Source organism: Gavialis gangeticus, unplaced genomic scaffold, assembly GCF_001723915.1.
Source record: "Gavialis gangeticus isolate Ggan-Ray unplaced genomic scaffold, GavGan_comp1, whole genome shotgun sequence".
NCBI lineage: Eukaryota > Metazoa > Chordata > Crocodylia > Gavialidae > Gavialis > Gavialis gangeticus.
In genome coordinates this window covers 62,943,790-62,970,021 of record NW_017729029.1, presented here as the reverse complement: position 1 = coordinate 62,970,021, position 26,232 = coordinate 62,943,790, and the positions used below count along the sequence as shown (strand labels likewise).

The following is a 26,232-nucleotide window of genomic DNA, read 5'->3' as shown; positions in this document are numbered from 1 at the left end:
ATGCCCATCTGGCACTGGGCTCTCCAGTCCCTTCCAGCTTACACCCCCCGGTGCTGAGCTCTCCACAGCCCTCTTGCTGTGCCCTCCCTGGTGCTGGGCTCTCCACAGCCCTTGAGACTGCACTGCTCTGGTCCTGGGGCTCTACACAATCATGCACCCCAATGAGGCCTCCTCCTCCCCTATTTAGTCTCTTCCTGGTCCACCAGTTCAAACAATAACACAAACCTAAGCCCCTGGGCTACAACATAACATTAATAATAAAGGCAGCACTCTGCCCTTTTAAGAGGGCCGACTCCCACCCTTAAAATACCAGACCACTTTATCTCTGGGCACCTTATAAGCCCCTAGAGTCTTACTGCATTTGCAGGTAGCAAAGCAGGCAGCCAGATGCATTGGGTCATTCTCTTGTTCAGGAGCATCTTTTCCTGGCAATTGCCAAAGAGAAAGTGACCACACCAGGTTGATCTTAAACTGGTTTTGGACATTTCGAAAGCAGTATATATGCACTAAACTTGTGTTGTATTACAGATTTGAACCAGCTTCCAGTCTTTTATACTGGTTTATATGTCATTTCCATCTCTAATGATCTAATGCAAATATATTCTTTAAAGACCTTGATGTTAGTAAAAATATCATTATGCTTTAGAATCTATGGTTTTATGAGAATTTTCTCTGAATCATTTATGTACAATTTATTTAATATCAGCTATAAATATGATCATGCAAATGATAATGTTGGGGTGACATAGCTGTGAGGATCCAGGAAAAAGATGAGAGGCAAGGATTTTTGTGGGTGATAGCATTTATTGAGCCAACTGTATAGTTGGGAGGGACACATATGAGTTTTCAGGTACCACTGCACCCTTCCTCAGGTGTCTGAGAAAAAGGTAGATGCAACAGAGCTAAATAGCAGCTAGAACAAAGGCTTATGAAACACTCCATACATAAATTGAAACTGGTAATAAGAGATGTTATCAGATTACTGACACGCAAGTTGGTCCAATAAAAGATATCACTCACAAAAATCCATGTCTCTCACATGTAAATTATACATATTACTAAGCATTAAAGTTATATGCATCTCATATGAATCTGTTTATGCAGGAAGATGATATCCTTATCTACTGAAAAAAGATAAGTATTTATCATTAAAAATACCACAATACCTCATGCTGACTAGGACATCTCCATCCCGAAATATAAAAAGAAGAATATTTTCTTGAGTGACGTCATGGAAGTTGGCATTCTTTTCATTTGCAAAGAACAGATCTGGTTTCCAGAGACATTTAAACATTGTGGGATCCACTGTTAGGGTATCAGAACCCCTCCAGTCATTGGGCAGTTTAAGTCTGGGGTCATTCCACTTCTGTCTTAGGAAGATATTAACTCGGTAATCCTGAAGAGAAGAATTTGTAAATGTCCATTAGTCTGGCATAAAAACTCAGGGGAAATATCATAAGGAATCCTAAATCAAGAAACAGCTATTTAGATTTCTTGCTTTTACTATGATAGTTCTTCAGATGACACCAATGAAATCATTCTTGATTTTAATATAAATTGTTAGCGTGTTATATAATGGTCTTTTTTCTCTATTAGCCACATTAAAATTAAAACAATGTGGGCCAAATCCACTCTCATTTTTGTATCCCTGGATATCAGTGTATCTACCACAGTAAATGAGGAAGGTGTTTTTATAATTTTATAATACTGAGTTAATTCAGGCATCAGTAAATCATGCCATGTGTATTTTATATGTGTATTCACTTCCTATGACTTGACAAACATAAACCACAATACATTCTCCAGTTAGCTATGGTATGCTAACAATGTGGCATTACACTGTCAAATCAAAGAACAGAGCAGAAAGAATACCCTTACAGAATAACAGATTCTAAACAACAACCCAAAGAAATATGAAACAGCTTTCTAGATTTTGAAGGAATGTTGTTACATACATTCCTCGAGTAAGTTACAGCAGCCTTAGGGCTTATAATGGACCTCTCCGGACAGCTTTGGTCTCTGAGGATTACGCATAGGATCTTGTAACATCAGTGAAACCCAATGCTCACGATTTAAAAAAGAATGCATCTCCGAGGGTCCAGGATCAACAACCTTACTCTGACCAAAATCCAAATGAAATCACCAGGAGTTTTGCCCAGAGAGGGAATTGGGCACAGAGGGAAGCAAATGTTGCCTTCAGGGACTGCAGCAGCATGTGTCTAAGAGCACAAATGATAGCCACATGTGTTGTATCCTCAATGAGGGCTGTGTGCATACAAGGGTAAAATCTGACCCAAAACATGAGTTAGGATTTTTAGCCTTACCTCTTAGCCTTGCTGCCTTTTCATTTAGGTTTAAGACAGACCATAAATGTTATTTACATACTGAGTGGGTTACCAAAAGAGAGAAAGAGATGCCTTACTGTTTAAAAAAAGGAAAAAAGAAAAAACTCTTTATTTAAGACAACTTCTGCCTCTGGGCTTCCTACCATAGACTATCTTTTTATGTTTGTCTACTAGACAATAAACACTGGGATTCATTTATGACAGTGCTAGCATTTTACAAATAATAATAATCTGTTATGGATGAACTGTCAGTTAATAGGGATATTCTTGGTATATGTTTCCTCTCTCAGTGTGCCAAACTGATTTAATAAAGAACTTTTACTGTACTAGTTACTGTCTTCCTGTAAAGCACTCTTCTGTTACTATAGCTTAAGTACTCCTCAAAATTGTTACATTTATGATCAAGGCCGTGTCTATTTTGTACCATGTAGTGAGATGTAAACATACCCACCCTACCTCTATCGTAGGCATTAGAACACATCTACAAGTTCATTAATGCACTTTTGGTACTGTGCATTAAATTTAGTACCTCCATTGTGAGGTACTAAAAAAAGGCATGTTAGGATATTTTTAATGTGTACTAGTGAAAGAGCACGGTTTTTTGTGATGCTTTAATGCTCATTAAAATAGGCTAAAGCCTATGTGCAGATGCACCCAGTGGCAGTAAACCCCTGTTGGTACAGAGTTCTGATTAACTAAACATGTCAATCAATAAATATTGCCTTCTTGTCCTGGATTTAGATTTCTGTCCAGCAATTTCCAATGACGCTTGGAATGTGTCTGAACTACACAATGCAGAGTAGTATAGAAATGTTCAAGTTATTTCTACATGAGTTAACTCAGGTACCAGCAGCAATATATGACCTGTAACTATACTTCTGCTGGTACCTGAGTTAGCTCATGCAGAAATAACTCGAACATTTCTATACTGCTCTGCATTGTGCAGTTCAGACACATTCCAAGTGTCATTGGAAGTTGCTGGACAGAAATCTAAATCCAGGACAAGAAGGCAATATTTATTGATTGACATGTTTAGTTAATAAATCCAGTGCCTTTGAAAAAGTTTTACCACCAGAGATGTGCTGCTTTTTGACAATCTGTTGTTGGAGAAAAGAATGCAAGGTATTATTTGCTTTGATGCTAAGGCCCACTTTTACCAGGATAAATGTGCCTTCAAAAGTGGCAATTCATGACAGGCCCTTTATACTGTTGGAACAGTAAAAGGGGTCTGAGCATTTGAATGTGTTCAGTCACTATTTCTATCTCAGAATGCATCTGTTCAATTATACGTATAATTATGGCTCTGTTTACTTTTTGCATTATGAAATTCCCATCCCATATGGACTTATTTTCTCAGTGGAAATGACTTAATTGTTTTTAAACCACTTGTGATAAATACTACTCATTGTTCATTCTCACTAGCATACCATTATTCATTACACTGAAAATGAATCTCCTCCAAAAATCCACCATCCCAATTACAAGCCTTGATAAGCTATTTTACTTTGTGGTAAAGGCAAAGTTCCAAAACCTGGATTCAACTTATGCATTCAGAATCAAGGTACATGTGTAAGTCATTGCAGAATGAGAGGTTAGGTATTAAATACACAAAACACAGAATGCATTAGTGAACTCTGAACACAGGGTTTCTTCCTGTATTGTTTTATAATTTTCTACTTCATAATTATGACAACCTTATTCTTTAAAGGCATCAAGCAGCGAATTCTGAGGAAACATTTTAAGGGCTTGATCCTGTTTCCATTGAAACCAATGGAAAAACTCCCCACCTAAATAAATACAAAATATTGGTTGGAGAACCTAGGCTAGGGAAGCCAGCCTATATCTCAGGATTGTGTACAAATAGAAAAGGAAAAAAAGAAAAGGTTATGACATAAGATCAGGCTCAGTATAAGCAACAATATAAAAAAGTTTCTATTTTAGTAGAAGATGATTTTTTGTGGCATCTGGTAGCAGCATAACCAAAGATACATCAGCATTTCTAGCATAATTTATTTTGGGAGGAGCTTAACTAGTCACTTAAATTTGGGCAATGGAACATAACCTGAAGTACTCCCATTATATTTAGGCAATGTGGGTGGGGAGAAGAGAGTGCATAATAAACATTTTGCCTTTTCACACAATACTTATAAGCCTGTTTAGAAGAGAATAAAATTAAATGCCTACCTGGCTGGACTCGTTTGAGTCCCGTTTCTCTTTTTGGGGTTTTTTGTTGTTCTCCCGCCCTGGCGGGGGGTCGGGCTAGAAGATCTACTAGGTCCCTTCCGACCCTTAATCTATGAAATCTATGAAATCTATGAAATTTTCCCCTTGTTGATTTCAATTTATTTAGCCACCTCTTCATTGTAAAGAGGAAAATAATAGCTACTTATTAACATTTAAGATGGGAGGAACTGGACATTTTTTCTACTAATTTACATTGTATTAGATATTCCTATGAAACACAAGCAGGTAGAAGGGTTAGAGAGCACCTATTTCTATAAAATATTTGAAGTATAAGCTTCTGAACAGTGACTATATGGCCAGACCCAGGTACAGGTTGTGACACACAATACAGATGAGTTTACTGTCTTCCCAGCAAAACAGAAACTGCTGGACTTTATGAAAATTTGGGCTATGTTTATATTAACTCCCATGCTTACAGGAAAAGAAAACCAATACCAATTAAAATTAATGTAAAAGAAATAGAATAGTGCTTTTCTTAAAACACATGAACATTAGGAAACCCCCCCCCTCCTTTTATGTAAATATTTACTTGATTTAATTGGAACAAACAAGTCAGAGTTTGCCTTAAGTCTTAGAAGAATATGAATAAAAATATGACTTATATGAGAATCATATTTTTGGGGAGGCTTCCCACTGACTTCCACAGACCAAGGATTTCTCCTTACATGGAGACGTATATTGGATAAAGTAGTTCTAAATTTTAGGAATAGGTCTTCAGTTGGGAAAAGTGTCACACATCTATGGCAGGCATCACCTGCAGGTCTGAGGGCTTTGTTGCATAGTAATTTTAAGCAACACAGGGACCTCATAACCCTTGGACTGTCCGCATGTTAAGACATGTAAACTTCTTTTAAGCACCCTTTCTGCATCTCAGAGTTACTCCACTCCAAGGCAGGTTTACCTCTGATCTGTGTTACACAGTTTGGGTCCCATGAATGTGTGGCTGCTCCACAGAGATAAACCACCTAAGTTTCAGTCCTCCAGCATCCCAGGATGCAATTTCCCCTCCCCCGACCCTCCTGTTCTGCATGGACAAATTTTACACCCCCTGAACTCGACTGCCTAGGGGGTGGTGCTGACACCAAGTTAACTCCTCCTCCCTTCCCTGGGGGTCTGACTTAGCAGGCAGCTCACAGGGGCACAGACCAGTCTGGGAGGGATGGCTAGTGGGGCTGGAGAAGGGAGCAAAGTAGGGAGCAAGACCGGGATTTCCATCCTGGGGTAAGGACAATATCCCTGTGAGATATGGCTACCCAATCCCAAGCCCAATGCCAATGCCAGTCCCAATTCCAATTTATTAAAATAAGAGACTTTCTTTAATTTACCTACCCTTTCTTTTTACTTTATTGTTTGTCTTCTTTTATTTTATCCTTTAGTGGCTTCAGTATCTTACTTCCTTAATTTCACCACCCAGTCCCCCAGCTGCCATTCCCACTCATTGCCTCTGCACCTCCCATTTCACTATCCAGTCCCCATCATTAAAACTCTCCCCCTTCCAGCCTCATGCTCCCTCCCTACAAACCACCTCTGCAACCCACCCCCACCTAGAACAGGGAAAGGAGCCTGTCCTGGCTTGCCAGACCTGTAATGGCAACTCACAGCTGTAGATCTTAGTCAGGCCCCTGCTCACCAGCCTCTAGTAGCCAGTCACATCTGTGCAGATTGGGGACAGTAGGAGAAGGTTTTTAGCCTGAACATTGAATTATTCTAAATTCAAGCTAACACTAACACTGATCAACATTTGAGAGGTTTAAAGTATAATGTGTACCAAAGCCCTCACACTATTAATGTCTATCTGCTCTTAAAGATACTTTTCTATAACCATTTCCAAATATGGAATAGTTGTTTTCACAAGCCCCACACCATGATCTCTAATGTTTCCAGACACATACCAACCCTTTTCTCCCCTCCCTCTTTTTTTAGGATTCATTTAAATCTATAGAAATGCCATGACATGTCTAGAACTACAGACATGCTGTAACATGCCTCGCAATAGCTGTGGCTGGGGGAAGGGACTCTTACTCTCCCAGAAGGTCAGAGAAAGCATATTAGGCCACCTTCTCTTTGTTAGGAGCAACAGACCTCTTCTCCACCTAGATCTAGGCACCTACTTGAAAAATAAGGATCCATCTGCTCCCTGACTAATCAAAGATACCAGCAACAATACTTCCATCTGCTTCTATGATTTATCTCCCTGGATCCACTCTTTCCCTCCTGCCAAACACAGAATTCCCATCTGTCACAACAGAAATTAAGGTTGGATGTTAGGAAGAACCTTCTCACTATGAGGATGGCTACCCTGATACAGACTACCAGAGAGGTTGGAAGATATTAAGAGTAAGGCCCCTGGCAGATATTCATTTAAATGAGCCAGGAGATCTGCTCCCCAATCCCAGCAATTGTGCATCCTGCCATGCCAGACATGCACGGTGGGAGGTACAATTTTGGGATAGGGGATCAGATCCTAATTGTACCCTACCTACCAATGAACCAGGAAGTTGAAAGCTGGGTGCCCTCAGGTCTGCAGCAAGGGCTGACAATTAGCTGGTTGTTGTCCCAGTGGGGACTGCAATGGAGCCCATTTGCACCCCAGCGCAGTCTCCGGCTGAAGCTGACCGTCAGCCTAGTTGGAACATCACCAGTGAGGTCCCCAACCAAAGATGACAATCAGCTGATTGTTGGCCAGGCAGGGACCACAAACTGGGGCTAGTTTGGGACCCTGTGTTCTCTGTCTTGAGCTAATAATCAGCTGGTTGTTGGACAGTGGGGACTGCACTGGGGTTAGTTTCAGACTCTGATTGCGTCCCCAGCCTGAACCAACAATCAGCTGATTGTCAGGCTGGCCACATGTTAAATTTAAGGTGCCATACAAACCATTTTGATTATTTTTTCTGACAATTTCATTTAGGAAAAAAATGAAAAAAAAGATGTCAAAATGCCATCTTTGATACTTGTACAATGAAAAATGTATTTTTGTTGTCAAATTACTTTTCATTTTGAAGCATTCTTGATCCTATAGAAATATAAGAGAATAAAAATTAAAATCTGCCATTTTGAAATTATTGATGTGAAACATTTTGTTTGACCCACATTTAAAAAAAAATAATTTATATTAATTAAAAACATTTTTGCTTTTCTTTCCTGTCAAAATCTCAAAGTGTATTTTCTGATCAACTTTAGCAATGCATAACAAGAGTTAAAAGCTAAGCTCTTGCAGAACAAATATGACAATAAAAATTACCAAATGAAAGCAATAGACGAATGATAGGTTATGCATGATTGGCTTTAACAAATAATTTGAAATAGCACTCTCTAATAGATTCTAAGCAAGTTGAATATTTATTACCAAATGATAACTGAAGATATCAGAATTTAATGTGTAGAGTTGAGGCGGGTGGAATGTAGTGGATTATGACTAGTATTTCTGTTATAATTAGTCTTGTTTGAATACAGTCCTCTAGAGTGACAGGACCCCACCCCAAATGGAGGAAGAGTCTGCTGCAAGGATGTCAGTACTTTGAAACCTTACAATGAGAACAGGAGACAGAAAAGTGGAAGCGGCAGAAACAGCATGTCACAGGCTGAATCAAGAATCCAAAGTCACCCACCCTACATAGAAACACATGCCCAGGTTGCAGCAGAGTCTGTCGATCCCAGATTGGCCTCATCAGCCATCTTCAGACCCACAGATAAGATAATCATGGAAGACAATCATGATTGTCCCATGACCGTGAGGGATTGCCAAAGTAGAAGAAAGTGACAGAGATGAGGAAACAAAGGCAAACTGATGAAATTCAGAGATAAAACTGCAATCCTGCAGGATATTAGCAGAGCTGCAAACATGACTGAGGAAAGAATTATAATATAAATGGGACTTAAAATTATTAAAATGTTATCAAAATTAAAAGATTCATATTTTAAATATGCAAGGTAATAGATCTGGGGAAGTGATCCAAAATGAGATATTCAACTTGAGAGAAAAACATCTGGAAATCAGTATACAGAGACAATGTAAAAAGTGAGAGTGAAAAGTAAATTAGATGCGAGTTTGGAATGGAATGCAGCCGTCAAAATGGTCCGTGCGTTCTATGATTCAGATATAGAGTGTGCTGTATTTAAGTTACAGGTACTTGTCCAAATACCAAATTGCTAGCCTTGATATTTATTGCATCTGAATCTAACAAGTGGAATGGAGCCAGCAAGGAACAGAAGCCTGAAGCAGACTGGAGAAAATGGAAAATCCTTAAAAACAGAGTCCCTATTCTCTAATAAAATTCCTAATTCTTCTAACTGAAATGCCAGTTGTTCATATTAGTTCTGTCAATGTGAACTAAGATACTACATATTGCTCAAAACCAGGCAAAAATGTTGGGGCGAGGTCCAGAGAAGTATTGAAGTACCCAATGCCTATTTAGGTACCCTCAATGAGGGCTACACAAGAGAAACATAGGCATTAGATAGGCTCCTAAGCACCCTTTTTGGACCTAGTACTTTTTGTCCATAACAGAGTGCTTTTCATTTTGGCAGTCAGAAAAAAAACCCAGCTATACAGGGTCATTTACATGGGGCTCAGAAATGGTATAACAATTCAACTACAGGTGTTAAATCACTTTGCACGAGTCAAAATGAATTAATCGTCACCATGAATGTACTCACTTAGGAATAAAGTATTTTTAAATCACTTTACCCCTAAACTACTTATTTTTTAAGGTGCTTCCCTGTCTTACCTTCTTCCTGAGTTCAAATTAAAAGAGTTTCCCACCTCTCTTTATTCCTGAATGGGAATATTCACATGGGCAATTACTGAACTCTAACTTTAGCATTCACTTTATCCCTTTAGCTGATTGCTGTATCTCCTTAGTATTCTTGTGTAGTCCTCAGTTTACTATCTTGCATCTTTTATAACAAACAAAGGAAAGAGTTCTCAAATCTGCATGGATACTTTATTCCTCTACTTTTTCTTCTATATTTCCACAGTACTTACTTATATCCTCAGGCTCCTGCAGAAATTAAATAACTTATATACTATGTATTATATTTGGTACAGCCACTTATTTCCCTTATCTAGTCCAATCTCTCTCCTTAATAACTGTACAAATAGCGACAAAATTACTCTGAAAGAGGTCACTAATTTCATGCTAACAGACCTTATCCCCTCCTGAACTGAATAGCTTAATTAAAATAAAACCATATTTCACACTTTTCAGAATCCAACAGCATTCCTTTATTTTTATCTTTCAAATAAATTTTTGCTTTCAGATTCATATCCTCTAAAAAGTAATGAACTGAATTATTCATGAATAACTAATACAACAGATAGAGCTATTTTTATGGCATAAAGATAGCCAGTCCCTCAATAAATCCCAATCTGTCTGTGCATAAACAAAGTAACCATTTATATGTGTAAATCATAATCCACTGCTTAGAAAAGGTTAAGTTTCAATTGAATTTAATTAGAAATTTTGCATGAGTTAAAATGTAAATATTCATCAAATTATACTCTTACCATAGTTGTCTCCTGAATTGATCCAAAGCTGTTAATGAAAATGTTGACCGCTACATCAACTGGAATCCCTAAAAAAAAAAGAAAAAAAGTTAACTCTATTGTTCTACATTTAGGGCAATCCTCTTCTGAACTAGTGAAAATGTATACCATCCTGGCAGTAGAAGAGCGTCCTTAAGTTATACATAAATTATACTCACCTAAAGGCCATTTCAAAGCCAGATAATTTCAAAGTACATTTTGTGTAAATATGAATAAAAGCATTTGCTGGTCTGTGGAAATGGTATTTAATTCTTCTACAGTTACTAGAAGTAACTGAGACTTATACGAATTATTTTCATGTTACTGATAAGAATCTAGAACAACTGCTTAGCCTAGAGCTTTAAAGAGAAAACATTTGTGCACTTTGTACATTTTTCAATTCCCATAATTATTCTATTATCATATGGTGTAAGTATGTCTGTGTAGAGGCTAAAGGTACCCCATTTACAGCTTATCAGCCCCTAGCACAAGGCTTCTCTACTTTGCAGACTCCAGCTTGCCAAAAGGGTATTCTAGAAACCAAAATTTGTCAGGGCATTGACATGCTCTACTTTTGCTGCTTCTTCTTCAACCATGCTCACTGTGCCCTAAGGCCAGGTAGGGACATTATACTTTTACCAGCATAAGTGATTAAAAACTGGTCTATACCCATAACAAAACAAAAGTTCAGCACACACAGACTCGTCTAAGATTTGCTCCCCCATACACACACAAAGGGTGCATCCAGACGAGCCCACATGTACATGCAGAGGCCCCATGTGCCATCAGGCCGGGCCAGTTCCACGGAGGCAGGACTCGGCCTAGCATGACATATGGTCCCTGAGAGCAGCACTGAACCCTGAGTGACAGCTCAAGTGGCCCAGACCTGCCTGAAGGCACATGGCCTCACGTTGAGCTGGGCTGGGCCCGCACAATGTGACACAGGCAGCGCCAGGTGGCAGGCAGCTGGGGCTGGGGCTGAGCCATGCATCTCTGCACCATGGGTGGGGGGGATGCCAGGAGGGCCCTGAGTGCCTAGATGGTCACTGATGCTGTGGGGGGGGGGCTGTGGGCCATATGTGGGGAGCATGTGGGCCTTGAAGGTGGGATATGTGTGTTCTATGGGGGGTATGTGGCCTGTATGGTGGGGTGCATGTGGGTTTGCAGGGGGGGCATGTGTGCCCCGCAGGGGTGCATGTGAGCCCTATGGAGGGCTATGGCCCTGTAGGGGGAAGCTGTGGCCCTATAGGGGGGCTGTGGCTCTATGGGGGGAGCTGTGGGCCCTGCAGGGGGGTGGGGTGGCTCCATTTGGGGCCAAGAGGACACGCTTTGATAGTTCAAAGCAGGCCACCACAAGGAGCACATCTTCTGGGCGATAGTTGCCCAGTTGGCAAAACAGAGGCACCCCATCTGCATCTGGCAGGGGCGCATCCATAGGGCAACAGGTCCAAGGGGGCAGATGCTGCTACAGGTGGCAGCAGATCACAGCCAGGCACCAGCCCCCACTGCCAGACTGCTGCAGTGGGTAGAGGGTGCAGGGGTCACTCCAGGTTAGGGCTCATTCAGCAATCCAGCTGGCACAAGGGATAGTGTTCCCAGATACCAAGTGGCCGGGCCTCAGAAGCTCCTGAGGGCAAATAGCTGCTCACCAGGGCAGGTTTTTATATTGCTGGGGCCAGCACATGGCAGGTTTTTATATTGCTCTTTTATACAGCCTCTAACTCCCCACTGAGATCAGAGTCAGACTATTTGTTCAGGAATTAAATTCATGAAAAAGCAATATATACACCATCTTATGGTTTGATTGTGCACTAAGTTTATCAGGTTCAATGTTGTAATTTTGTAAATTCACTTGCAAGTCACTGAGATGACTGTACACTGTACTCAATTACAGAAATATGCATTCTATTTAATGTTTAGTGTTGCTATTTCTTACTAGCACTGACCAGTGAAAGCCTGGTTTCCATGTTATGCATAGGATTGATGCTATGCTGTACTGAGAACTTCTGCAAGTACAAGAATGCTCTATACTCCAAATTACTTCAGTCCCTGAAAGGTTTGGACACAAAATGCTGGCCAAGAAAATCAGTCACGGCTGAGAAATATTTTAATGTGGGTAATCACTTGTTAAAAATATTCTTTTTTTTCTTCTTCCACTTTCCTAAACACTGATGTAACAGTTGTCTTCTTTTTCCTCAGTCTTGATATTTTTTTAAGACTGGCAGCATAAAATAAATGAAAAATTTGGTAAGCTTTAATCCTGTGGCTGATAATGGCAAATTGGTAAAAGTCTACTCAGAAAGATAATCAAGATTATAGCTCTCTAGAGTAGCTTTCTCATATGTGTGTATTATGATTATATTTCCACACAAGCATACAAACACACGCACACATATATAGTTAATTTTTAGCTGAGCAAATGTCACTGTTACAAACTGCAATATAAGAACGGATAATAAATTTGTTTACACTTTCTCAGGGGAAAAGAATCTCATTCTTGGAGTGCTTATGTTGCAGTTGTGTGAATTATTAGATATTTTGTAGAAAACATGTAGTCCATTAATTACTTTAAGTAGAAAGGAGTTATATTTGCCAACAGGGAACAAAATTCACTTGTTTTGAGAAAAAAAAAAGCCGTATATTGAAAAACATACATAAACACATGAACCAGATGCAATTCAAAAGTATATCAATAATGTTTGTCAACATATATTTAAAAGAATTGCACCCATCTAATTTCTGTCTGATTTTGGAACTACTAATTCTGTACATCCCACATCCTAAAGCAAGATGACTGAAAATGACCTACATAAAAAGTCAGTAAAACTGTTTAGTACGTAAAAAGATACTTAAAACTGAAAACCATATTTAAACACTAAATAAAAATCTTTCCTAAAACCTATATAATTTCATTAATATTACAAAGGAATTACATTAAAACTTTAAGATATCACCCTACATACTCTATGCATTATCAGCATCATGGAACATCCATCAGCTGAAAAGGGTATGTGCATCTCAACAATTTCACACCCTTTTCAGAAACGTGATCCTACATAATTTTTTTAGAAATCTAGTTGGCACTGACTTTCTGTTTGTGAATAAGAGAAAAAGAAACGTTAACTTCAAATGATAGAAAATGTCTAATATGTGACAAACCTTTGAAATTTGGTCTTATCCTGGGATCATAAGTGACCAATAGCCTGTTCAAGATATTGCTGGTAGAATTAACAGGTACTCTTGCAAGGTCTTCAGGTGATTGTTGGCTGTAAAAAAAATGTATTTGTTACTATTAAGATGGCAAGAACTGCAAATTTAAATCTACATTTAATATTTCAAATTGATGCCATTCAAGTTACTGATAAGGCCACAAATAATACATTTCTACTAAGAAGTAACCTTCCAAAATACTTGTCTTATTCTACTAATACACTACAGCAGTGACATTTCAATATTTTTCCCAGATGTTATAAAAACCAGTGAAAACACTAATAATTCCTCTGGTTGTAAACAAAATAAAAAACTAGAAAGAGTGAAAATGCACTACTGGTTCTTTTCACCATAAATACCACAAAGGCTTTAAATTCTTCATTAATAGAAAACAGCTACTGGAATATTTTTAGGGACTTTCAGATTAGAAACATAAACCAACTGACAAGGAATTTCTAGGAGTCAAAACACAGGGATTTGGCAGTCTTTTGCTTTCAATTGGACGAGCCACCTATCCCACAGAGCTTTAGAGCCATTGCATAACTTCATTGTTAAGCACCGATGAATCTTTGCTATTAAAAAGGGGCTGCTGGTTCTCATTTTACTTCTGCAGCAGGAAGTGTAAAATCCTACATTAATCTTTTCATGATTATTCAGGTTTTAAATTAAAATGATTACTAAAATTAAAAAAGTTAACATAGGATAGGTAAGAGTAACGTATAACTTGGCATAGTGGACACCATGCCTAATAGTGTACACTTGTACCCATGTAGGACATATGCATAATATCTAAGTAATTCTTACACCTTTAAATGTGTACTACAATAATTTTGTATCAGTCTTGTTTATTAATCAAGATAATGCGCTATAACAAATACACTTTGCAGCAGTCTGTTACCTTTAACTACCCAACTAATAAAGTCATAACAATCATATCCAGTTATTCTAACAAGATCTATTTTCTATAAAACTTATGTTGTTTGGCTTTGCCTACTTTGTTCTCTTTGAATTTGTTAGGAATCCAGGCCTAAATCAGCCAATCCATTATTTTCCTTAGGATCAATGTCAGGTCTGTCAGGTCAGTAATTACTCCTGCTTATTCTATTTTTTTTTTTAAATTGGCACAACATTAGTCTTCTTGCAGTCCTCTGGAACTTCCCCAGTGTTCTAACATTTACTGAAAATGAAGAAAATCCAAATAGCTTTTCAGACAGGTCTTTTACTATATTTTTATGCAAATGTTCTATTGTGTTAAATAAGTAAAATCTATGTATCACTTAAAAAATAGAGATACTTCATATTTCCAGAGGCTGCAGGGCTGGAGACCCAGGAGGACAAGGGCAGCCCCGGTGGTGGCATCCTAGAACCCATCACTGGCATCCCTGGTAGGGTCCAGGTAGGTGGACAGGGTAGAGGCTGCAGGTGCATAGCGGCAGCCCTGGGGGCGGGGGGTACATGGCAGGCAGACAGGCAGTCACTGCACATGGAGGAGCCAGGAGGGGTGAGACAGCCATGGGTCAGGTGGCAGTCGATGCAGTGGGCCAGGAGGACCAGTGTGGAGGCCAGGAGCATGGGGCACTGCCAGGGGTAGGGGTAGGGGTAGGAGTAGCCATAACATGGGGAGGCAGAGGCAGTGAGAAGAGCACTGTCGCATGCTGTCCTTGCACTGCACACGCTGCTCCTACCCAAAGCAGTGGCTGGCCAGAAAGTAGTGAGCAGGGCTGCCTTTCAAAAGGGCTGCCAGTTAGTGGCAGCTGCTGCTGAAGCCTGGAGCTCCCCCTGGCACTGGCAGGGGCCCATTGCAGGGCCCCTGGAAGCAGAAGCAGATTGGCAGTAAATCTGCTCCAGCTTCCCTGCACAGACATCTGCCTGGCACCATTTATTCATGAGTAAACTGGTGCCACAGCAAATGCACATGGAGATGTGCCCTGTGGCAAAGATACATTGTGTAATTCCATAGATATGTTATACCAGCTTTATCTACAGCAGTTGTATGTCATGATAATTCCCTAACAGGCAAAGTTCTTAAGAAACTGAATAATATTTTAGCCCATATTTTTATTTAAAATGTGTCATCTGGGTGCCTAAAGATAATAAAAATTGTATTTTAAAACAATAGCATTTAACATTGCATTCTCTTTCACAACCAAGATCTCATAATTGTCCTCTTAAACTTAAAGTAGTATAAGAAATGGATGTATTATGGTGCTACAGGTTTTTATTTACATACTGCCAGAGGGAAAAAGAGAAATCTGAAGGTGGGCCTTCATTCTTCAATAATAATAATTCATTCAATTCCCTTTAAAATTGAAAAGCATTTATTAGGTATTCTTTAGGCAAGCTATAAGTCTAATCAGCATTCTTCCTTCCCAAAAATAACACAAGGTATTATATCAGTTATAGGATCACAGGAAAGCAGGGCTGGAAGGGAGTTCATGTGATCATCTAGTCCAGCCTCTGCTCAGTCCAGGTTTATCTCTTACTAAACCAACCCAGTCAAGCTTCTATTTAATTTGCTCTTGAAAATTGCCAGGGATGGAAATCCAATGACAGAACTAAAGCTTACTAATACAAATGGGAAATATAAGGTAAAGATAACCTCAAAATTAAATGCATGCAATTTGGAAGTCTCTAACAATTTCTAGGTTAGTTACCTGAATTTCTATTTAACCTGGAGAAAATCTGAATAGCTATCACTCTCAAATATAAAATGCATTTTTTTGTATTCATTTTTGGTTTTAGACCACTCATTGCTAATGTGAAATAACACAAAAATATTTATCAAGATATAAAGTTGAACATCAGAACATCAGCAACCAGATTAGGTTAACCACCACAAGAATATTCCCAAAACAAATATTATTACCCTATCTTAATTAAGATTACATATTAATTCTTTATAATCTTCATCTGCTTCAGTCGGATTAATATACAATGCTTATTTTCATTTTTTTCTTTACACATATTCATTGATTGTTGAATTCAATATGTATTCATCAACAATCGCTCCTGCAAAATTTTTCTTTCTCCTTTAGTTACATTTTTAAAATACATCTTACTCATCTCTAGTAATGGATGAAGGAGGGTGAGAAAGGCCTTCCATTTTCTAAAAATTTCTCAAGAATCACATTTACAAATCCCTACCTTTAATTTTGATGAAGAGAAGAGATTCTGAGAGGTTTTGATCAAATGAAGAGATTTGTTTCATTTTTTCAGTGTTTGTGTTTGCTACTGATCATTGGCTATGACCAGTGAAAGTATCTCGTATAAATATATCCAACAATTTTGGATTACTTTCTTTTTGCAGATGTCACAGAATAAAATAACATTAAACTGAAAGAGAAATCTTTCTTCCTTTACAAATTCCTGAGACCATTCTGTTTCTCATTTGAAGGAAAACAGCATGAAGAAAGGATGCCAGGTGGTATCTGGAAGAGTCAATTGATTCAGTACTGAACAGCATCATGCTACACTGATATCTGTGAAGGCTTGTACAATCTTGGTTAATCATGTAAAAGTGTCATGGAGTTATCTATTTCTCACTTGCACACAATCACACTCATTCATCTCTGGACAAAGTGAACCATGAAACTGTTTGCAGTTGCTGCATACAGAGATAAGAAATTAGAAATTCACTCTCTGATGTACTTTGTGATCCTCCAATTCTAGCTACTTCTGTTCCCCAGGATATTTCTTGACTAGCAAATAAGAATTAAAGTGGGAGAAACTAGGGCAGAAATAAAAAAATCACTCAGCCTTCTTTACCCTATTTGTAAAATTCTAGAATTCTAGTAGATTCTATTTGCCAACACACATCCTTTTTAGTTTTGCTGAGATGCTAATTTTCTGTGCTCTTATGCTGTATGCCATACTGGGTGCATCTACACATGATCACTAGCTATGTTACTGTAGTGGCGCTCTCCCCACTTACAGTGTACCGCTATGGTGATGTAGTGGGGAAATCTTCCTGTATGCTGCCCATACAGCACAGTACAAGCAATTACTTCCATGTTTTTGTACTAAAACACGGTGCAATAACAACATTGCCGCACAGCAATGTGTAGATACAGCCACTGATACTTGATAATATAGATCCTGCTTTGTTTACAAGGAGGATAGAATTTTCCAAAGGAGCTCAGGACCAGAGACCAGTATTAAAAAGTGACTTGGCATATATCTATATTGTTTCCAGAAACACAGCTTTCAGACATGTCCTGACCACCAGTACCTGCTCTGCACACAGCAAATCCAGAAATGGGGCAGTGAAACTGCCTTGGAAGCATCCCTTGCATCTGCCCTCAAGCACACTCTTGGAACTCTTGGAAAGGGGCTGTTAGGGGTGCACCTCGAGAGTGGTTTCACCTCATTTGCAGAAGTGGTATAGATATACCCTTCTGGTCTTGAGACCCTAATTGTCAGTGAGAGTCAATGAGCCCCAGAACCATGTAGGCAATTTTTGAAAATGTTACCTTAAAGAAGCTGGGCACATTATTTGAACTACAGGTAGTCTTCACCTTACAATGTTTCGAGTTACAATGTTTCGCACTTACGAGGTTTATAAATTGACACCCCATTTCAACTTTCTGATGGCAGTTTTGACTTTACAACACTTGATCTGATGCCATGCCATGCCAGTGAACAAGTTTGCTGCATCACCCATCTCCCTGGAGAACATCTGTCCAAACTTCCTTGGAAACTTTCTTTAAGAAAGTAGACAAGACTCTAGAAAAACCTGGAGCCAAGACTCCTGAGAAGACTCCAGTCAAGAGCCCTTCAAAAAATCCAACAAAGTCACCTCAAAGAAGTCCTTCCAAATCAATATGATTGCCATTTACAATATAAATACATTAATGTAGCTATAGAGTTAATAAATGTCATAGATATTAGGGCTGGAAGGGACCTTGGAAGATCGAGTCCAGTCCCTGCCCCAGGAAGTCAGCTGGGGTCATAGGATCCCAGCAAGATAAACATCCAAATTTGTCTCAAAGGTGTTCAAAGTAGGTGCTTGAGCCAATTCTGATGGCAGGCTATTCCAGACCTTGGGGGCTCGGACAGTGAAGAAATTCTTCCTTATGTCCAGCCTGAAACAGTCTTACAGAAGTTTATAACCATTCGACCTTGTCACCTCTTGGGGTGCTCTGTTGAACAATCATTCCCCCAGATCCTGGTGAACACCCCTGATAAACTTATAGGTGGTTATCAGACCACCCCTGAGCCTGCACTTTTCCAGGCTAAAGAGTCCCATAGATCTCAGCCTGTCGTCGTAAGGTCTGTTTTCTTGACCTCTGTTCATGTGCATGGCTCTTCTCTGAACTCTCTCAAGCTTCTCCACATCCTTTTTGAATTGTGAAGCCCAAAACTGGACGCAGTACTCCAGCTGCCATCTCACCAAGGCTGAGTACAATGGGAGAATGATGTCCTGGGATTTGCTTGAGAAGCATCTATGGATGCAAGCCAGCGTTTTGCTTGCTTTACTAGCCACAGCATCACATTGCAGGCTCATGTCCATCTTGTGATCAATCATGACACCCCAAGTCCCTTTCATCCATAGTGCTAGCCAGCGTAACACTGCTGAGCCTATAAGGATGCTGCAGGTTTTTCCTCCCAAGGTGGAGAACCTTGAATTTTTCGGTGTTAAACACCATCAGGTTCTCGTCTGCCCATTTCCTGAGCCTGTCTGGATCACCCTCCTGTCCTCGGGTGTGGATGCTTCACCCCAGAGTTTGGCATCATCGGTGAACTTGGCCAGTCTGCTTCTGACTCCAATGTCCACATCATTAATGAAGATGTAGAACAATATAGGTCCGAGGAGACAGCCTATAATTGGACTCACCTATAATTGATTGAGTACAAAATTCTGGGTTATTTTTGGCAAAAATAGGGTATTGGGCCTTGGTTCAGGAACCAATCTCCCATTTATCCCATTGTTTCCTATGGGAAAATCAGTTCCGAGTTACAACGTTTTGACTTAAGACATGGTTTTCAGGAACCAATTGTGTCGTAAGTCCAAGGACTGCCCATATATCCAGTTTTGTCCACCAGTCATCACTGCAAATAGGTGTGAGTTCCAGGTGCATAGTTAAACTATATGCAAATTAGATTTGCCAAATAACAAGGGCCCATGCATACAAGCTAGTGAACATGAGGTAAAGAGGACTGGGATTTGTCTTGTGTCAGCAACTCTATTGTAACTCCCCATGCTGTGGATTGATCTTCATGGCAACTGGCTGAAATTAATGAATGCTGTATATGCTCTCACTTTTAGGGGGATGATGAGAATACAGCCCTTCATTTCCTTCAGATAATTTACTTATATAAGTAATGTGGGTATACACCATGTCAGGTCATGTATACCCACACATACAACTGCAGAAAGAAGAAGGCTCAAAAAGAAGGAGACATAGTGTGGTAGCTGAGTAACTGAAATGAGTCTCCTTCAGAAACAAGCTTCTGGGGGATCCATGCAGATAACCAGGTAAAAAGGTCACACGATGTGAGGAAAACTGCTTATAAGAGAAGCAAGGCAACAAGTAATCTGGGGAACCAATAGGGATTGGGCAAAATTAACTACAGCTGCTTCCCTAGATTAGAAACCAGAAGAAGTTACTAAAAACAAGGTAGTTCAACCCAACAGGAATGAGGTTGTTGTCTCCTGGAAAGGATCTCCCAATTCATTTAACTCTGATGCTCTGAGAATTAACAGCTTATTATGGACCCATAACCAAATCAGGAACAGTGATGGTTTGTATAAAAGTAAAATTGAAGCAAACCCACTGCAAATTGTTGCAGAACTGTGAAAGGTCATAAAATGGGTGATGGTCAGACTCAAAATAGAAGTGTTATCTGGTTTAGTTACAAGTGGACAGATCAGCACTCTGATAAAAGAAATACAAGTCCTGCAAGATCGCCGTATGCCCATGGCCAGGTAGCTGGTATGATCTTCCCCAGGTCTCACTACCTACCAGAGGAAATCTATACTAATGCTGGCAATTTTTGCTGCACCTCTTGCATAATGGTTTAAGGCCTTTTCCCCATGGGTAGTATGGTAGATTCCACAAGCAGCATTAAGGATATTTTAAACAATCAGCTGTTACCCAAATTTGGAACAGTCACTTTGGACCTATACCTCTGACGCAGCCATAAGGGCAGTACTACCTCAGAAGTGTGATAGTAAGAGATTCCAGTGTTATGTTTGAATTGCAAGCTGCTCCCTAGTTCCAGGAATATTTCCTTACTTTATTTAGTGATTGTTTGATATGAATATAAAAGCAGTCTTGGAAGGAGGAAACTGAATCCGGACTCTCTTTTCCCCTCTTCCTTAGGTGAGTGCCATAACCACTCATTACAGATTCATGGGGTGCCTGTAGACATCCAGAGATGCTGCTCTGATGCACTGTAATTACAGTGTGTTGGAGCAGACTCAATTAATTGAGTCTGCTGGAGCATGACACTTAGCGCACTCCAGGAGCCTTTGTGTCTCAAAATGGCCTCACTTCAAAATGGCCACAGCCACCACCATCATTTTGAAGCGTGGGACACTGAATACACAAGACACTGCTGGTGCTTTAATTAGAGCGGCTCTCAGAGTCACTTTAATTAAAGCATTCCCCTTCCCCACCCCCAGAGCATGTTTAAAGACTAAGTGAACTTTGGCACATAAATGTGATCCCACTTCCCCTTGACAAAGTCCTTGAAAAAATTACACAAACTTTTGTAATATGTCGTCCTCCTAATCTCGTTCACTTTTTGTGTTACAAGTTTCCCTTGGACTCAAGCAGGTTAGAACAGAATCACAATTATTCCTCTAACAGGTGGAACAGATTCTCACTCTTCATGTACATATAATAGGAGTGATAATGATGTACGCCACTGAGAATAATGAATGTCCTCATCGGAGAAGAAAAGAAGTTCATATCAAATGTGATAATACTTGCAAATTACAGTGACATATCAGATGCTGCAATATGTTCCACTATATCCTTTGGTTAGATAGAATCAAAATCTGCTGTTTTAGTTGTGCTGCTACCAGAAATTTTTAAAAAATAATATAGCAGTATATGTTGGACATTTATTTCTATCATTAATCTCTTGAGCTCTTTAACAGTAGTACATGATGCTAGATCATCACCTGTGAACTTTAAACAGATGCTGGCAGTGGGGTTTATGTGTTACATCACAGTCTGGACAACAGAACAGTGGCTTGCTGTGAAATGACATAAGGATTAACTTGACTGGGATGTGTCTATTTCTTTCCTGATGGTTATACCACATGGCAAGGGTATATACATGCTATTTTTCTAAAACTATGGATGCCAGAGCATAATGAGATCTTAGGAAAGGAGATTGCAGATGTGAAAAAAAAAGAGAGAATAAAAAGCATTATTCATTATCCATCCTTCCCCAATAGCTATGTCCAAAAAGTATGGTCCCTGATAGAGTTCACTGAGGTTGCAAGGATTCCTTAAGACAATAAGTCCCAGAGTATGTCTTGTAAGCCCAGAAGAATGAGATGTAATGTATTCTGACACAGTCAGTCAACAATCTCACAAACTCAAGAGAGCCTCATAAAGTTCCAACTGAGAATGACGTATGCTTTCTTGACCACTTACTAGACCTTAGCACTCCTGATTTCTCTGACCTTCTGAGGCTGGCAGATGGCAGAATTCACATGCTCTGGAGGGCTTTACGGGGCCATTTCTCAACTTCAGAAAAGGTAATGTTCTATTGACTATAATCCAGATTATGATTTGTCCTCTTGCTTCCTTGGTAAGAAACTATGGAGAACCACATTGCATTTCCTAGATCTTATTTACTAGGTCGTATATTCTTCCTGTTCACATGAAGAAAAGTGAGTATAGTCCTTAAAAGTCTGAGCAAGGAACATTCTTTGATGAGATGAAGGGTTCCTGCCTAGAGCAGGGGATTGGACTGGATGATGACTTGATGTCCCTTTGAGCCTTGTGCTTCAATGATACTATGATTTCTATGATTCTATGAAATAAAGGATCTTGAAATTCAAGCACAGGACTAGGATTCAAGTAATTTGGGTTCTATTCTTAACAGTCACAAACTCCTAGGCCTGAACCCTAAAACTGCTGGTCTGTTAATGAACAGAAGCACAAGATAGATGCCCCCTCCCCGCCCCGTGAAATCAATTCAGGCTTGATTAAAAAATATTTTGATGTTATTATTTATATTGTTCTTAAAAATAATTCTTAATTTAATGCAAAATATATTAAGGCCTATTCTCTTTCAACAGCTAAATAAAAACAATAAATATGTAGATATATCTCAAAACATTATGATGTGGGCTGCATTATTTTCTATATGCCAAAAAAGAACCAGAGGAAGTCATTTAAATTTGTGGCCATAATATATAAATATGATCAAGGCTCAATTCTTGGAGGGACTAGAGGCTGTTCTTCTGGGTGCAAGGGACTGGCAAATTTATTACAAGTCTTGGGATAAAGCCTCTGACTCTAGTACACACCATCATATCTGTCATCAAGATCACTTGGATGAGCCCACATTGGTGATTTCACTCCTATGTTATAGCTTGTCCCTACCCGAGCTCTGGTTGGCTCAGCTCTCAAATTATGACTACTCCACTCACTATGGAAAACACTGATATGCCTACTACCAGCCCAGGCTTTCAAATGCTTCTGGACACTTCAAATGGCTTCATTTTGTCTCCTTGTACATGTGCACAGACAGAGATACAAACAAACAAAAATCCTTTCTTTTCTGAACAGCTTCCTTTTCTGCTTCTAAATAAATACATTCCTGTAGTGCAGAGGCAGGCAAAATGCAGCCCGCATTCCACATGCAGCCTGCCAGGCCATTGCATTCAGCCCACGGGACCCCTAAAAAATTTAGAAAATAAATATTAATCTGCCCCCGGCTGCCTGTCATGCGGCCCTTGATGGCTTGCCAAAACTCAGTAAGCGGCCCTCTGCCCAAAATAATTGCCCACCCCTGCAGTAGTGCAAAAGGCGTGTGTTATACAAACAAATGTCTTGGATTACTTGTAGTTCTTTTGTTTTTCCAAAGGTATGAGTGGACTGTGGGTGCAGATGTACAGGGGTAGTTATAAAACATGGGAGAAGGAGGTCAAGCAGGATGTGCAACTAGGAAGAAGCAATGTTGTGTTGCTCATGTCAAATACAGGCATTGGGGAAGAAACAATGTTTTTCAGTGTGCAGCTTCCAGTGTTGATTTCAGCAAATGTGAACAGGAAAGGAAAAAATCCCTGCTATGCAGCAGGTTGTAAAAATGATTCTATCTGGGAATATTTTAAAAGAAATTCCTGTTCTTTGGGGTAAAAAGGGGATAAGGAAGAGGGCATCTCTGAACAAACTAGTTAGAAATCTTATTTTCCCAAAAGCCTAATGGACTGGCAACTGTCCTAATTCAGCTGCTTGACACATCATGGGTAAAAAAGTTTCCATTAAATCATATATCCACATTTTTAATGGTCATATCAACCAATGAAAAGTCACCTCTGTTTTAAAAAAAATAACTGAATTGCAAAGTTGATTAAAAATGATGATTTAATTCCTTAGTTTAAATCAATCCACTCTGAGTACAACCTACACTGAGGTTATCAGCTGCAGGAACTTCAGGGTAAGTTATATCTTATGCACAGACCGTACTAGATCTGTGGAATGTTAAGCAGTGTTAAAGTTTGGAGCAGTGTATCTCGGGATGCTTGAGGACTGCAAATTGTTTGTTTTATTTCCATGGAACAGCCTGAAGCTACCCTAACACAAGCTAGGTAGCAAGGCCAAGAGTTAAGCCTTGCCTGAAGTGGCATAACTTTGAGGGACTCCAAGGGCACTTAGCAGAAGTTAATAAGATTTAAGGTACAGACACTTGCATTTTAAGTGCCCTTAGAATAGCCTAAGTGTAACGTGTAACTTCACCCGCATACTAACGTGTGCATGTGTGTGTTTGTGTGCATGTGCACATGCATATAATCCATATACAATCGATAATATTGAAATATCTATAATTTAATATTATCAATTCTATATAGGTTATGTGCACACACACACATGCATACATGATGTATGTACAACATGTCGCAAACTGATTCTAAAGGTCTGGAAAAGATGTCGATACAGCCTAAACTAAATGTCAGCAAAAACTATGACTGCTTTAACTGCATTATGTAAATAAAAATAGTTATTTAAGGAAGTAGAAGGGGCAGCAAAACCATAGAGTGAAGAGAAGATATCAGAAGTAGCTGTCAGAAATGGCCAAGTAGTAGCATTTGGTTTATAGTTACTACTGATACTCTGTGGGTATGTCTACATGTGCACTAACTGCAAAGTAAGTGGTTTTTAGACCGGCATCTACATGTATAGGTGTTACTGAGTAGTAGCACTGTGTGCGCTCCAACTTGGGAGTAAAGTTACATGTGCCTTACTGCACAGTAACTATTTACGCAGTAACTAAGTGGGTGGAAATTTGCTGCCTGCATGAAGTAACTATAAACCAAATTTGTTACCTGCACGATGCAGGTAGGAAATTTATGGTCAACTCAGCATAAGTCACCAGAGGTACTGCACAGTACAGGTGCACACATGTAAACATACACCTGTACTGCATAGTAACTTTCAGTTACTGCACAGTAACTTAAGTTACTGCGCAATAATTGTGCATGTGTAGACGTGCCCAGTGTATAGCTACTTCTCTCTGCTCCACACGTAAATATTATAGATCATCCTTGTCTAACAGCTCCATAGCTGATCCATAGTTGATCCAATAAAAGCAAACCTTGATCCTTGCATATTCCCTGGATCATCACAGCTATATGAACACTACAACTATACCATAATATTGTTTATTAGGATTAGAAATTCCTTGGATGTGGTACCATATGGTTATACAGTGTCTAGTATAATAGGGCCAAGATGTCAGTTAGAGTATTAGGCCCCCTCTACACATTAACCGTTTTATCACAAGTTGAGATCCAGCTACACGTTCAACCAATTAATGCTGTGATTAAACAACCAATAAGCTACAAAGTTATTCCACAGAAAATGCATAATAATTTTGTAGCTAATTCTAACCCTGTCATTAACTGAATGTGTAGCGAAGTGCTCCACAGGGATGCACAACCTGCTGCCAGCCCCACAGCTGACAAGATTCAAACTAGTGCAGCGTTCCCTGCACTGACCCGACTGTGTGGCTAGTTAACTGTGGCTCTTGCAGCGGAGAGAAAACTGCCTTGCCTGAGAGCCTCATAAGGTGCTCCCACTGCCCCCCCCGTGACCCCTGCATCTTATGAGGCTTTTGGCGGGGCAGCATTCCAAGCATTACCCCTGCTGCAAGCCCCACAGCTGACCAGGTTCACAGTGATAGCAGCATTCTTCCCACTGCTCCCACTGCAAGCCCTTCAGCCAATGGGGAACCCTGCCCCCAATGCAAACCCTGTCGCAGTTGTGAGAGCTGGGCAAAATCCCCCTGCACTGGTGATAAAGTGCAATGGGATCTAATGCATGATCCTACAATCACACCAGTTGCCATGCTCCTGTGGCATGGCAGGAAGTGCAATTGTGTGGACCAGACTTTAAATCTCATAGTTGCTTTACCTGCACATGTAGAGGGGCCTCATACAAATTTAAGTCTGATGTTACAATCCAAAGCAAAAATGATCTTCACCTGTACTTGGAGCAAAATATTCAGGAAAAAAAAATTAAAAACCTTCAAATTGTTTCAATATATGTTAACCAGAATTATTGGGAATTAAAAGAAGAAAAAAACTTACTCTAGGGAAAAACCTAAGCTATAGAAAAACTTCAAAAATCCTAGAAACTAGATACTGAATTTCATAGTTTCAAAGTTTCATAGATTTAGGGTCGGAAGGGACCTAGTAGATCTTCTAGCCCGACCCCCCGCCAGGGC

General features: G+C 39.7%; 1 protein-coding gene and 1 long non-coding RNA gene across 3 annotated transcripts in view; both read right to left on the bottom strand.

The window, feature by feature from the left end:
* Positions 1-26,232, bottom strand: part of GLRB (glycine receptor beta) — an 81,526-nt gene that overhangs the window by 44,785 nt on the left and 10,509 nt on the right. For both annotated transcript variants that reach the window (XM_019521691.1, XM_019521694.1), the window contains exons 2-4: positions 13,273-13,379; positions 10,096-10,163; positions 1,167-1,396 (exon numbers count right to left, since the gene is read on the bottom strand). In XM_019521691.1, coding sequence (XP_019377236.1) covers positions 1,167-1,396; positions 10,096-10,163; positions 13,273-13,379 — 405 coding nt within the window. The remainder of the gene's footprint in view (positions 1-1,166; positions 1,397-10,095; positions 10,164-13,272; positions 13,380-26,232) is intronic.
* On the bottom strand, positions 24,769-24,947 carry LOC109300847. Its single transcript, XR_002098343.1, has 2 exons — positions 24,833-24,947; positions 24,769-24,799 (listed from the first exon to the last, which is right to left on the bottom strand). It is a non-coding gene; the product is annotated as an uncharacterized LOC109300847 (long non-coding RNA).